General features: G+C 39.7%; 1 protein-coding gene and 1 pseudogene across 6 annotated transcripts in view; one reads left to right on the forward strand and one right to left on the reverse strand.

The window, feature by feature from the left end:
• Positions 1 to 13,733, forward strand: part of NEK11 (NIMA related kinase 11) — a 203,233-nt gene that overhangs the window by 43,146 nt on the left and 146,354 nt on the right. For all 6 annotated transcript variants that reach the window (XM_033132582.1, XM_033132583.1, XM_033132584.1 and 3 more), the window contains exon 3: positions 46 to 211. In XM_033132582.1, coding sequence (XP_032988473.1) covers positions 46 to 211 — 166 coding nt within the window. The remainder of the gene's footprint in view (positions 1 to 45; positions 212 to 13,733) is intronic.
• Positions 3,215 to 8,788, reverse strand: LOC117037072 (protein BEX2-like; annotated as a pseudogene).

Here is a 13,733-nt window from a genome sequence, read left to right on the forward strand (position 1 = left end):
TTTTTTAATTTTTTTTTTTTTTTTTTTTTTTTTTTTTGGCCTCAGAAAGGTACTGAAGGAAATCTCTGTTGGAGAACTCAATCCAAATGAGACTGTGCAGGCCAATTTGGAGGCCCAGCTCCTTTCCAAGCTGGACCACCCAGCCATTGTCAAGTTCCACGCAAGCTTTGTGGAGCAAGATAATTTCTGCATTATCACAGAGTACTGTGAGGTGAGATTCTCCTGTCTTTTAAAAAGCTTCACAAAAGTCTGTTTCATAGAAAAAGTCTGTAAAAAGATGTCTCAAGAGTTTAATCATCAAAGCACAAACTGAACTATAAAGACCTGTGATCTCATGTCTTGCAGCTAAGAATTGTCATCTCTAGGTAATTGACAAATTTTTATCCAATGAAGCGTTCTCTCCTTTGGAAAACTCAGAATGAATATAAAGCTTTCAATGTCTTTTTCTTGTGCGGGGGCACACCCCAAACCTCCTTCAATGGTTCAGTGCTTAGATGGACATTTAAATACCATAACAGAGGCCTGCACAAAGCAGAGGTACATCTATTGAGTTCTAGGTTCTATCTCTATGGCTCAGTTTCCCCAATAGAAATTAGAAATGGAAATTTGGCTCATTTTACCGAAGGAAATCCTTCATGTTTATTAATTGGTGATTTATGGCTTCAGGTATTTACAGTTTTCCCTGACACTCCATTTCCTCTCCATGTGATAATAGCTGTGCATTTTATTGATCCCAAGTGAGTATAAGACTGCTTAGAAAGGTGCCAGAGGGGGAAGTTGACAAGGTGTATCTGTAATGTGGATATGAGCGTTTACTCCTGAGAGGCTAGGGAGAGGGCAGGTACAAGAGTTGGGTGAGCAAGAGAATATCCAAAGATGATATTGCTCAGAAAGTGTCTCCCAGAACATTCTGAGAGCTAGCGTAGCCAAATGCAACTTGGAAGAATTTGGTTCTATACATATTTTAAAGTGTGTGTAGTTCATCACCTGGGTGTTGCTGGGACCCAAAACAAATGATGCTGGGAAGAAAGGAGATGCTCTTTACAGCAGAAGGCAGGCCTATTTGGGTCAGAAACTTTGAACAACAGGAGGGTGCTATGTGTTCGAGACACAGAAAAGAGGCAGAAGGAGAAGCAGCTTGAAAGGAGGCGGGATAACAACAAAAACCAACCTTGCCTGCTTCACACATCCGCTGGTGTAGCATCGAAAATGAAACCAGTAGCCAAGTTAAAATATCTGAAAGGCTGAGACACTCCACGTCTCAAAGGCTTGGAGACTATTCCTCTTCGGGGCAGCCTCCTAAGCTCAGCCTGGCTGGGCGCTTCCCCATCCGGGTCTCACCTCTCCTCTGCTTGTGGGAAAACAAGAAGGAAGAGGAGGAGGAAGACAAAGAGGAGGAGGAGGGGGAGGAGGGGAGGAAGAGGAGGAAGAGGACATTTCAGTGTTCACTTCTCCATCCAGTGGATTGTTAAGGAAATCAATAAAATGATGAGGTGTGCAAAGTAGTGATAGTGAACAGCTACTCTGGCAATTATGTCACTAACCTGTGTAAAACCACTATGATCCATCAGCTGTAATTTAACCGTTTTTCTTCCTTTAGTCTCAAAACAATGAATAAACTGTTTTATGTGGGCCACAACTCACTCCTACTGCTATGACAATAACTGATACTTCCACTGCTGTTTTTGGCACTGAATTTTCCAAAGACTCTTTTCTGGTCTTAAAATATTGTTCACTGTGGTCAGTACTGTCCAAAGGACTTTCTGGGATGATGGAAATGTTCTCTATTTGTGCTGTTCACTACAGTAGGCACTAGTTGCACATGAGTCTTTAGCACTTGACGAAGTGTGGCTAAGTGTGATTGAGGAGCTCAATGTTAAATTTCATTTAATTTTAATTAATTTAAAATTTAATAACCATGTGTAGCTAGTGGCTGCTACTGGATTGGACAAATCTAAATGATAAGCGATAACTTTCTTTCCCTGCATTAATTTTTAAAAATTTTAATCTACCTGAAAAGTTACAAGAATAACAATGAACTCCAGTGTATCCTTCGTCCTGATTTCCTAATTGTTACTTTTTTTCCAATATTTGCCTTATCATTCTATTTATTTATTTTATTAATAATAAAATATCTATCTATCGATCGATCGATCTATCTATCTATCTATCTATCTATCTATCTATCTATCTATCTATCTATCCATCTATCATCTGTCTGTATTTCCTGAACCATTTGAGAGTCAGTTCAGACATGATGTCTCTTTGTCCTAACTGCTGTATTTTCTAAGACTAAAGACGTTTTCTGACATGACTGCAGTGCGATGATGCAAATCAGGAAATGAACATCGGTCCAGTGCTAGTGTGGGATGCAGTGGTTCTCACAGTGAGCCCACTCCAGCAGCACCAAGGTCACTTGGGAACTTGTCAGAAATACAGATTCTTAGCCTCCACCCCAGCGATACTAAGTCAGAAATTCTGGGGGTGGGATCTGGCAAAATGTTTTGACAGAGCTCACCAGGTGAGTCCCAAGCACACTGAAGTTTGAGAAGAACCCATCTAATCCACAATTCATAGTTCAATTTAGCACATTTGTCCCAATTATGTCCCTAGAGAGGACATTTCTATAAGAATTTCTTTTTTCTCCTGCTGAATCCAATCCCGGATCATCTGTGTTTATGTTTCAATGCTGGTGGTTTCCAAGGGCTGAGTTGCTCTCCCAGAAGGGGCGTTGCCATGGTGACGGCCCCTGGCAGGTCCCAGAACAGCTGCGGGGCTTCCAGGGCTGCAGCGCTGAGCGGTCTGGCTGCCACTTCCTTGGCTCCCCAGGAATGACGTGTGCGGATCTCTTCCTTCTAGTTGCCAAAAGATATTTCTCATCTTCAGACCCCCAAATGTGCTCTTAATTCCCACAGCCCGGCATTATTACCTTTTTGTTTATTTTTATTTTTTCAATTATTATTATTATTATTTGCTTTTTAAAAGCTGCCTTATTAACTTCACAAAATATAATATGCATCTTTCCACATAATAGTTACAATTCTCCTGCTAACAAAATCTTACAGACTGTCAAAAACACAGCATTCAACTAGAAGCGGGTAAAGATACCCACCAGGAACAAGTGATATCAAAAGGTTTACAACAAAGGTACATTATGAACATGTATGTTAGAAGGCAGGTGTTCCCTTATTGACTTCAGGGAAAACATCAGGATTCACGGCATAAGGCAAAACTCATCGTGATGGTCAAGGTGCTGGGGTCAGTGCTACTGCCCGCAAACTATGACTCAGTTGCTCTTTCCTCGCCATTTGCATGAGTTGTTGCATCTCCTCCCCAGTCCTCTCCAAATGCTCTTCTCCCATCCTTACCTGTGGCTCTCCAAGCTTCTGAATCACATCCCATCTGCACTGCCTACCTCGGAACCGCCTACGATTTTCTCTGGGCACATTCTCCAGATTCCAAAGGGAGGGAGGGCCAAGGGCTCTCTCCTGTTAGCGTCTTGCCCCTTTTCATCCTTGTTTTCCATTTTCCTGGTTGATATTTTCCACGTTGATCTTTTTTGCCACTTGTTCCTCTTTGGATGCTGGGCCTATCCTTGCTATCTCCTCCTCTCGATTCTCACGGCGAGTGTGCGTGCGCCGCGGGACACTTGCAGCAGACAGACCTGCTCAGCTTTCCCAGGGCCTGAGAGCGGCCCGCGGTGCGCAGGGCAGTGGGGAAGCTGGCACCGGACAGGAGTGACGACTGCCGTTCTCTTTCTATGGAGGTAAAATAATAATACTGGAAATGGCTGATGGCCAAATTTGCACCTCATAGAAAAATACTATATCATCATTGAAATAGTTGGGTTTTTGTTCGTTTGTTTGTTTGTTTTTTATCTCCACGTTTCCTCTTCTGTAATTTGGGGCCTTGCAAGATTGAAACATACAAATGCATGTGTGAGCCCCGTAGCTATATCCACCACCCAACACCTGAGACACATCACATCAGATTATGAGTGTCAAAAGCAAACAACCGAACTTTCACAACTTCCTCTTAAGATCTAACGAAATTTTTGAGGGGGACTAGTTCTAATGCTATGAAAATGGCAGAATATTTCAAATACTGCCATCTTCCGGGGTGTATTCTCCCCCGGAAGTGCAACCACTTGCTGTTCCCTGCCCATCCTCTGCAGTCTCATCCGCTTCGCCTGTGCTTGGGCCATGTCCTTTCAGAACGTCCTCCTAGCCCCACACCTCCAAATCCTACCCGTCCTTCCAGGCCCAGCTGAAATGCCGCCTCCCCTACCAAGACTCCCATAAGCTCTTTGCTGGAAAGCAGTCCCCACCCGAGCCCCCTCTCCTAGCGTTTTATCTCATGTGGCACTCAGCACGTTATACATAGTATAAACCCTCCCAGACTCCCAAACGTGTGGGATTGAGCTTTCTCTGATTCATTTTTGTATCACATCATGGACCCACGTAGTGAGCCATGAAGAAATTAGCACTCAGGACATTTTATTTTTTCTGACAAATTCTTTACCACTTGCTTCCAGCTGCCTCCCATATCATTTTTGTCAAACACTGATGGTAAAAGATAAAATATTGAATCCTTCTACCTGTCATATATGTTAAAAGCATTTTGTCTTACCTTAGTTTGCTGGTTCACTTAACAATACACTGTACTGGAGACCTGTGAGATACTGACTGGAAGTTTTCCATTTGTGTTAGGATGAGGCATCCCCAGAAACCTGGGTGTGAAGTTAGTAGACAAAACAGAGAGTGGGTGAGATCATATATCTTCAGGAGAGAGAACATGACTACCCTGTTTCCCCGAAAATAAGACCTAGCCGGACAATCAGCTCTAATGCGTCTTTTGGAGCAAAAATTAATATAAGACCTGGTATTACGTTATTTTATATTATATTATATTATAGTATATTATACTATATTATATAAGACCCAGTCTTATATTATATTATACCCGGTCTTTTATATTATATTATATTATATTATATTATATTATATTATATTATAGGACCGGGTCTTATAGTAAAATAAGACCGGGTCTTATATTAATTTTTGCTCCAAAAGACGCATTAGAGCTGATTGTCCAAAGGTTGGACTTGTCTATTTCCTGATCAGTGATATTAACATAGCTAAATAAAAATTATATCAGTATAATGGTAGTGCTTAACCTTAGCTCTCCATTAGAATCACCTGGAGAGCTTTCAAAAATCCCAAGACCTGAGGCCCACCTCCAGAAAGTCTGATTTAATTGATCTGAGATATGGCCCAGACGTCAGGATTTTTGAAAGCTCTCTGGGTGATTGGGTGATTCTGATGTGCTGCCAGGGCTGAGAACTGCCAAAAAAAAAAAAGAAAAAAAGAAAAAAAAAAAAAAGGAAGGGTTAGTGTGGAAACAAAAAGAGAATCATAAAGGAAAACTTTGTCAGTGTTTATGGAGACCTGAGCAACGGTGGGGCCCAGACCTGGGCACAGGGAGGTCTAGCCGTGGTGGTGATATGCTCAGGCTACGTAGCATGGTGCTATTATTCAGGAAAATTGTCCACGTTGTTCTCCTTGCTCCCTGAGCAACCTTCTGCTTCCAGTTCAGCTCCGCACATGTCTTTTCTAACAGGAAAAACACCTGCTGGCTAAACCGACATGAGCTCCCTGTGGTACTGGCAGTTCTAGTTCTTACTGTATGTGAATAAATTGGCATTCTAGATTATTTGTTGTCTCCTCATGAGTTTGAAGTTCACAAAGGCAACAATAATCAAGGGTGTTTCCAAAAGCCATTATTGAGCCCCAGCTCTGTGTCAGAGACAATTCCAGGCACGGTGTGGGACAACAGTGATAATATAATATTTCTTTAATGAAACTGTGTGGTAGGATAAACGAATACCATCAATGGCTAAAACTCAAGGGGGACATGGTAAGTGCTGAGGGAAGGGTGTGGTTAAAGTGTTATGGGAGTTCAGAGCAGAAGAGAAATAACTTCAGGCTACGGGAACCATGGAGGTGCTGGCATTACATTTGAAGTATGAGAAGGATTTGGCCAAAGGATATGGGGTAAGGACATTTCAGTTAAAGGGACTAATGTGATAAAAGCCTCAGAAATAGGAAAGCATAGACCATGATTTAAGAACCTAATACTTTACCTTTAATTGTAACGTGTTTGCAGTTAATCACATTGCCTAATGTTAACGACTTATATATCCGTAGAACAATTATCAAAACCAGTATATTAATATTTTACCAGTTTCCCCTCTAGTGTCTTTTGTCCACTCCAGGGTCTGATCTAGGATCCTACATTGCATTTAATTGTTGTATCTCCTTACTCTCCTCTAATCTGTGACAGTTTCCCTTTCCTGCGTTGTTTTTTATGACCTTGACACTTTTAATGACTATTGGTAAGTTATTTTGTAGAATGCCTCTCAGTTTGGGTTTGTCTGATGTTTTCTCACGATTAGATTGAAGGTATGTATTCTGGGCAACGCTACCGCAAAAGTACGTGTCCTTCTCAGTGCATCATAAGAGAGGGTACATGATGTTAGTATATCTTATTACTGGTGATGTTAACTAATTATTTGATTAAGGTTGTGTATACTGGATTTTTCCACTGTAAAGTTACTATTTTCCTTTTTAGTAATAAATAAATATCTTAGGGAAGATAATTTGAGACTACGCTAATAATCTGCTTCCCCTCAAACTTTCACCCACTGATTTTAGCATCTTTCAGTGGAGGTGGCCTGGATCACTTTTTACTGTGATATTTGCCTAATGGTGATTATGTATTTCCCCCATTCTTTCTACATTTACTAATTGGGATTCTCCTATAAGGAAGAGCTGTCCTACTCTTCCTTCTCCTCCATTTATATAGTTATTCAATTATTTATTTATATCAAAATGGACACATGGATATTTATTTTATCCTATGGGTTATAACTCAGGACTGTCATTATTTATTTTGTTGCTCAAATCGTTCCAGCCTCAGCTCTTGGGGCTCCTTCAGGTTGGCTCTTGTATCCTCCTAGCATGCTCCCATCCTTTTTCAAGGAGAAGTGGATTCTTATCTATTAATTCTATTTTATAAATGGGGAAACAGGACCCCAGAAAGGTGGAGTGATATTTCTGACAATCACATGGCTGGAATGTTGAATTTCATCCAGGGCAGGATCAGGACCAGGGATACTGGGAAAGCTGCTCTTTTTTTCCTTTTTACTTGGATTGCTTTAATTCCCTCCTTAATAGGTAATAGAATGAACCAAATAATCCACGATTCCTACTTGCTCAAGCCTGTAATTATCTACTTCTACATGGATATGAATTAGTAGACATTGGTTGTTTTATTGTTCGTATCAACAATGTTACCAAACATGTTTCAAATGGTAGCCCTAAACGAAAAACAAATTTCAATACAGCCACATTTCAATTAAGCCTGACTATGTGAATTATGCCAAATATAAAACCAAAACTTTCAGTTATAAGATGGACAAATTCTGGGGATCTAATGTACAGCTACCATAGCTACCAGTATTGCACTGTCCACCTGAAATTTGCTAAGAGAGTAGATCTCAAGTGCTCTCACCGCATACACAGTTAAAGGTAACGATGTGAAGTATTGGCTTTGTCAATCAGCTTGACTGTGGTGATCGTCTCACGATGCACATGTACATGAGAGCTGCTCCTTTTCTTGGCTTATTCTCACTTATATTCTGTATCTTTAGTTCCATTTATATGATATACATAAACAGAAACACACGTATATCAATTTGTACACGCATACATATTTTAATGAGATGATGGTATTATTAATTATTTTATTTTCTCTCAGTAGGAGACTAGATAGGGTTTCAAAGAGTGGAAATTGTGTAGATTTTGGCACCACATTAACTTCTGTTCAAATCTTTGTCCATTTTCTTGAGCAAGTTATTTCATTTCTCTGACATTTTTCCTGATCTTAACATAATGTAGCAGCACCTATTTTGTTTTTAGCTCTTTATAGGGATTTGAAATAATGAATGTTGAAAAAGTGGCTATCAGAGCTTTGCACCTGGGAGACTGTCAATGGAAGTTGTTGTGATAATATTTCATTATTTTATTGCTACTCCCATTCACCCTTTCCAGTTATTTTATAGAAGGCCAGTTAATTTTTACCTCTTTCAGTTTTTGACTCGCAGCCTTTAGCATGAGGATTCATCCCAGAAGGAAGAAACATGCAAATTCTTAGACACTAATGGGTCTGAGAGCAACTTTCAGGCAAGTACTTGCCAAGGATCTGTTTGTACTATAAAATAGAAAATGGGAATATTCTCTTATGTTCCTTGTTTATGTAAAACTGTTTAAATAAACCAAGCAGGTAGGTTGAGTTTTACAGTCTTGAAACTCTAGTAGGTGTCAGTAGACTCTTTTTGTAAGTGAATTTAGCAGTAACATGTGGCCTCCCAGCTTACTAGCTCTCAGAGAGTCCTTATAACTTCAGACTGATGTGTGTTGGGTCTACAGTTACAGATAAACTCTTTTCGATCCTTCAAAGCCATTGCTTAGAGTGCTGAGGCCGTCACCACCCAGAGTTGGTTGTTTATGGATGAGAAACACTCTTAAGATAGTGATCATTGTGACATTGATTAGTGTCCATCTGTCTCAGTCTATTCAGGCTACTACAGCAAAATAACCATAGACTGGATGGCTTATAAACAAAAGAAATCTCTTTCTCACAGTTCTGGAGGCTGGGGGTCTGAGGTCAAGGCACCGGCAGATTCGGTGTCTGGTGTAGGCCCGATTCCTGGTTCATAGACGGCCATTTTCTTGCTGTGTCACCTCTCATGGCGGAAGGGGTGAGGGAGCTCTCGGGGGTCTCTTTTATAAGGCCACTGATCCCATTCTTGAGGGCTCCACCCTCATGATCTAATCACCTCCCAAAGGGCCCACGTCCTAATAGTATCACACTGGGGGGGTTAGAATTTCAACATGTCCATTTTGGGGCACACAGACATTCAGTCTGTAACACCATCAGGGTTGTCTTCAGTGGCCCGCTTTGCTGAAATTGCTGCTAATTGAGGGAATTGAGCGTTATCTTTGGAGAGGTGGGTTCCACAAGGGTCCTCTGGTTTTTCTGGGCAGCTCCATCCTGGAGTAGGTAGGCCGCCCTGAATTTATTCTGCGCCAGTTCTATGGGTCTAGACTTGATTCAGTTATGAAAGACTGTAAATAATATGTCTGATGTTTTTATACATCTAGCCTGATCTGTTCATGATTTTTATAAGTACCAAAATTAAAGTCATTTTATTTGTTCCATTGCTTTCTTTATTTAAATTATGAAATATTTTAACCTTTTAACAAAAAATTAACAAGTAAGGCCACTTATTTAAACTTAAAATTGCTAATGTAAAAATTGAAAAGCAAAACTAATTTCATTTAAGAGAAGGGTACTAATGCACTAATATAAAGCAATTCATAAACCCAGTAGAACTTATGGCATTTGGGATATGGCTTTAACTGACATATGACTCCATATAAATATAAGTGTTCAAAAATAGGATCAGAATAACCCACTTCAAGTAGTTTTTAAAAACAAAACAAAACCCAGTTATGTATAGATGAGTTATTTCACTTCATTTCTTAAGATAAAAATGAGTTCTACCATTTTATTCTCATTCATGCACATTTGCCTCAGCAGGAAGAACATTTACTCTAAAGTAATTTGAAAAAAATTAACAACTAAACCCAGAAATGTTCATTTATGTTATCAGACATGATACAACATGGCACTCCTTAGTAACTGTTTAGAAACTAGATTTTCTTATTTTGCTTTTAAGTGCATAATATGGCTTGACATTTCCCCCATTTTTTATGCACTCCATTATAGTAAATTTCCAAAACTCTGAGGAAATATCTTCAAGTTCAACATTTATTGGTGTTCTCCTAAATAATGTCACAGGCTTTAAAAATATGTCATTATAAAATGATTCTTATTCAATCCTGACTTACCCAATACATATTTTGCCTTTGGAGTTTTTTAAACTATTGGACAAAGTATTTCCATTGATGGGTGCAATATTAAGTATATGGCCCATTTGTATTATTATCAAGCAGCGTTTTCTTAAAGTCTGGTCCATGGACCACCTGGTCCAGAGCTACTTAGCATGCTTGTTAAAAAAAGACAGATTCCTTGGTCCCCTCTAGATTTATTGAATCAGAGTCTTTGTTGATGTGACCCAGGAATATACATTTTAAAAAAGCAACTTGGATGATTCTTATGCATGCTAACATTTGAGGTCCACTGTAAGGATGTATTAGAAGCTTTTTTAAAGAAGAGATGTAAAGTGTGAAGGAACAGCATTTTAAGATGTCAACCAAGTAAATTAATAAAGGGTAGCTTTTTCAGTTTAAAATGAAGAAGTAGGGCAGAACAGTTTTTCGAGCTCCTCTAGCCCTAAAATCCGTCCCTTGTAAATGCTCTGAACATTGCAGTTTCATTGTACTCAGGCTTCTGAGAAGGCTCTACTTTGTCCTTTAAACTGGTTGCAAGTGCTTCTGTTAATGACTCAAAAAAACCCATAAATTAATTTTTTAAAATCATTTTTAATGGCAATCAAATATGGAGCTTAGATATTGTATTTGAGTTGTTTTTCATTTCTTCAAGGTCTTGGCATTTCAAAGTCAATCTGATATTGGCTAACTGGGGTGGGGTAGGGAAGAGAAAATACCATTCATTAATCCATCCAATGGGACATTTTGGGTTTCAAATTTTCAAAACCTTGGAAGTTAACATCAAGGCTTAGAAGCTAACGTCAAAGTAAATACAAAACAGTTTCTCTTGGAGATAAACATGAAAAATGAAAATTGTAAGGGAGTAACTTGAGGATGAGATCCAGCTCTCTGATTAATTTAATCTTTTGGCATTCTAGTTCTTAATACTAGGAACTAATACATTCCTTCTTTTTATGGTTCTACCCAGAGAGCAAGGGGGAGTTTGTATATCTCCTTTTGACTTGGTACTTTGAGCTACCATTAAAGAAGGCCCTATTTATTTTTCAATAGTCTATATATTATTTATTTAGTCACAAGAAATTGTGCAGACATTTAATATCAATGCGGGAAACAGACAAGCAACTTCTACTTGCTACTTGAGAAGACAGCATAAGGAGGTGATTGTCAGACTGACAATAAATGTCACCCAAGTTGTGTGCTCTGCATATGCAAAGACCATTTTTATAGGTACAACTGTACTTATGTGTCACCTTCCTAAAGTAAGAAATATTAGGTTGAAGCAGACAGCTTCATTGATATTTCTTTAAGGCAAGGGTTTTTTTCTTTTTTCTTATTATTCCTTCCCTCCCTCTCTCCCTTCCTCCTTCCTTCGCTCCCTCCTTCCTTCCCTCCTTCCTTTCCTTTCTTTCTTCCTTCCTTCTTTCCTTCCTTCCTTCCTTCCTTCCTTCCTTCCTTCCTTCCTTCCTTCCTTCTTTCCTTCCTTCCTTCCTTCTTTCCTTCCTTCCTTCTTTCCTTCCTTCCTTCCTTCCTTCCTTCCTTCCTTCCTTCCTTCCTTCCTTCCTTCCTTCTTTCCTTCCTTCTTTCCTTCCTTCCCTCCTTCCTTCCTTCCTTCCTTCTTCCTTCCTTCCCTCCTTCTTTCCTTCCTTCTTTCCTTCCTTCCTCCCTCCCTCCCTCCCTCCCTCCCTCCCTCCCTCCCTCCCTCCCTCCTTCTTTCCTTCCTGCCTTCCTTCCCTCCTTCCCTCCCTCCTTCCTGTCACTCCTCCTCTGTTCAGGAAGGAGACGGCAACAGGTACATTATTATCTTTCTGCCACCGGAGATGTTTTATTGCATTCAGAGAGTCTAATGGGCTATTGAAAGTAGATCTTGTTTTTTGTTTAAAATTTTTGTTCTTTTTTTGTGGGGGAGAAAGTTTTGCTAGAATCCCCTTGGACAGAAAAGGAAAACTGGGAATGGAAAATATATACATTTATAACTCACCTTTCATCTGAAGGGCTTTTGTCTACTTCACAGGATGTTATAATCTATTATCAAAAAATGTTTAGTGCAACTTATAGAAACATTATGACAGTACAGCTTGTGTGATCCAACAGAACTTTGATAAACTCTAGGCTTAAAAGGAGAAGGGATATAAAGGCAGGTCTGGAGAAATGAGAAAGAAATGATGGTCGTTTTGACAAGGAGTGAAATATTTGATTCACCGTTTTTGTGAATTCCAACGAGCTTTGCTCTCCTTTGCCCAGAGAATCTAGCAGGAAATTGAGTTTGAGCAAGGGTGCAAGTTGAAGGTTCGATATGCCCTTTTGACTTGTGCCCTGTGTGGAAGGAGAGAGTACGCTAGGCAAACATTTGGACATCGCACTGAAAGGAAATAAAACACACTTTACAAGTCAGTTATTCTGTTGACTTCACGTTGTTTGCTAGAAGTCGTTTCCCTTTCATTATTCCATTGCCTATCAAGGCTTCTCCTCTGCATCTAAGGTGCCGACTCTGTCAGGAATAGTCTGTGAGTAGCTTAATGTCTGGCTCTTGTGCCCCTTCTGTTCCTTATGGATGTGGCACATGCGTCTCCTCTCTTCCTGGGGCCCGTGTCGGCATCCCCCAAAGAGCAAACATAGGTGCATTTACCTCATTTTCTTCAGAGGAACTCTTCTCAAGTTGTCTCCAAAGTTTCAGTGTTTTAAGGTAAAAGGAATGAGATACAGGGGTTCTCTAGGAGAATTTAACATTTTTTGTTTTCATTTCTATGGTAGTTGAAATACCTTTACTTGTATATAAGCATAATCAGAAGGAGTCTTATATTTTACTCCGCCAGGCAATTTTAGTTGTCTTTCATTTGTGATCATGATTCATTTTTGGCACCAAGTATTATTCTTTAACCTATCACCAGTGAGTGGTAGGACAGAGGCTGACTAAATGTTTAAGTGATGTGTTGGGACCTCACATGAATCAACAGTCTACATTCCTGAGAGTTTTGCTGTAGCTAAATAAAGGAAAGCACATGTTTGTCTGAAAAGAATCTGTACTCCAGCAGCCAGTACTGTATGCACAATGGAAGCACCAATTTCATTTCACCAAAACATTATTACTTGATATTAAGTTATTATCACTAATTTGAATTTTATTGGCTTTATATTTTTAATTTGTATATATGTAAGTGTTCTGCAGTTATATACAACTCTTAGCATAAGCAAAGTTATTCCTAGTTTTATGTGGGTACATATAAATATGTAATATAACGAAATGTAATAAAAATAAATTTGTAGGTAATATTTAGCTAACATAATTAAAAAAAACCCTTTATTTGTCCTTGAGTGATGTGAAAGATAAACACAGCAATACATTGCCTGAAGCGGTGAAAACAGAGTTTCTTCAGTCACTACTGACAGTGGGGGGAAAAGCTGAGTCCATTCTGCTTTGTGCAGAGGTGACTGGATGATGTAAAGGTAGAATGGGGGGCGGGGAACAGCGGGGGCCGAGCAGAGTCAGGGAAGTGAAAAAGTACAAAAAGCAGTAAGGGGGTTGGTCCATGTATGTCTGAGTTTGCTAATTGCTGCTTATCCAACCTCAGGCTCCTACTCTCCCAGGAGACCCGGAGACAGGGGCCCTATCTTGAGGTGGGCTGGAACAAACAGACGGTTCTTCTGGTAGCCCTGAGTTTTCTAAGGCAGGGACTTTCAGGGGTACAAGGGTCTCCCTAGAGATGTGGCCGTGAGCTGTTAGAAATAGGTTAGTATTTGTTCAAGTCTTTATAGGAC

The sequence above is a fragment of the Rhinolophus ferrumequinum genome, chromosome 17 (genome assembly GCF_004115265.2).
Source record: "Rhinolophus ferrumequinum isolate MPI-CBG mRhiFer1 chromosome 17, mRhiFer1_v1.p, whole genome shotgun sequence".
In the NCBI taxonomy this organism is placed as follows: Eukaryota; Metazoa; Chordata; class Mammalia; order Chiroptera; family Rhinolophidae; genus Rhinolophus; species Rhinolophus ferrumequinum.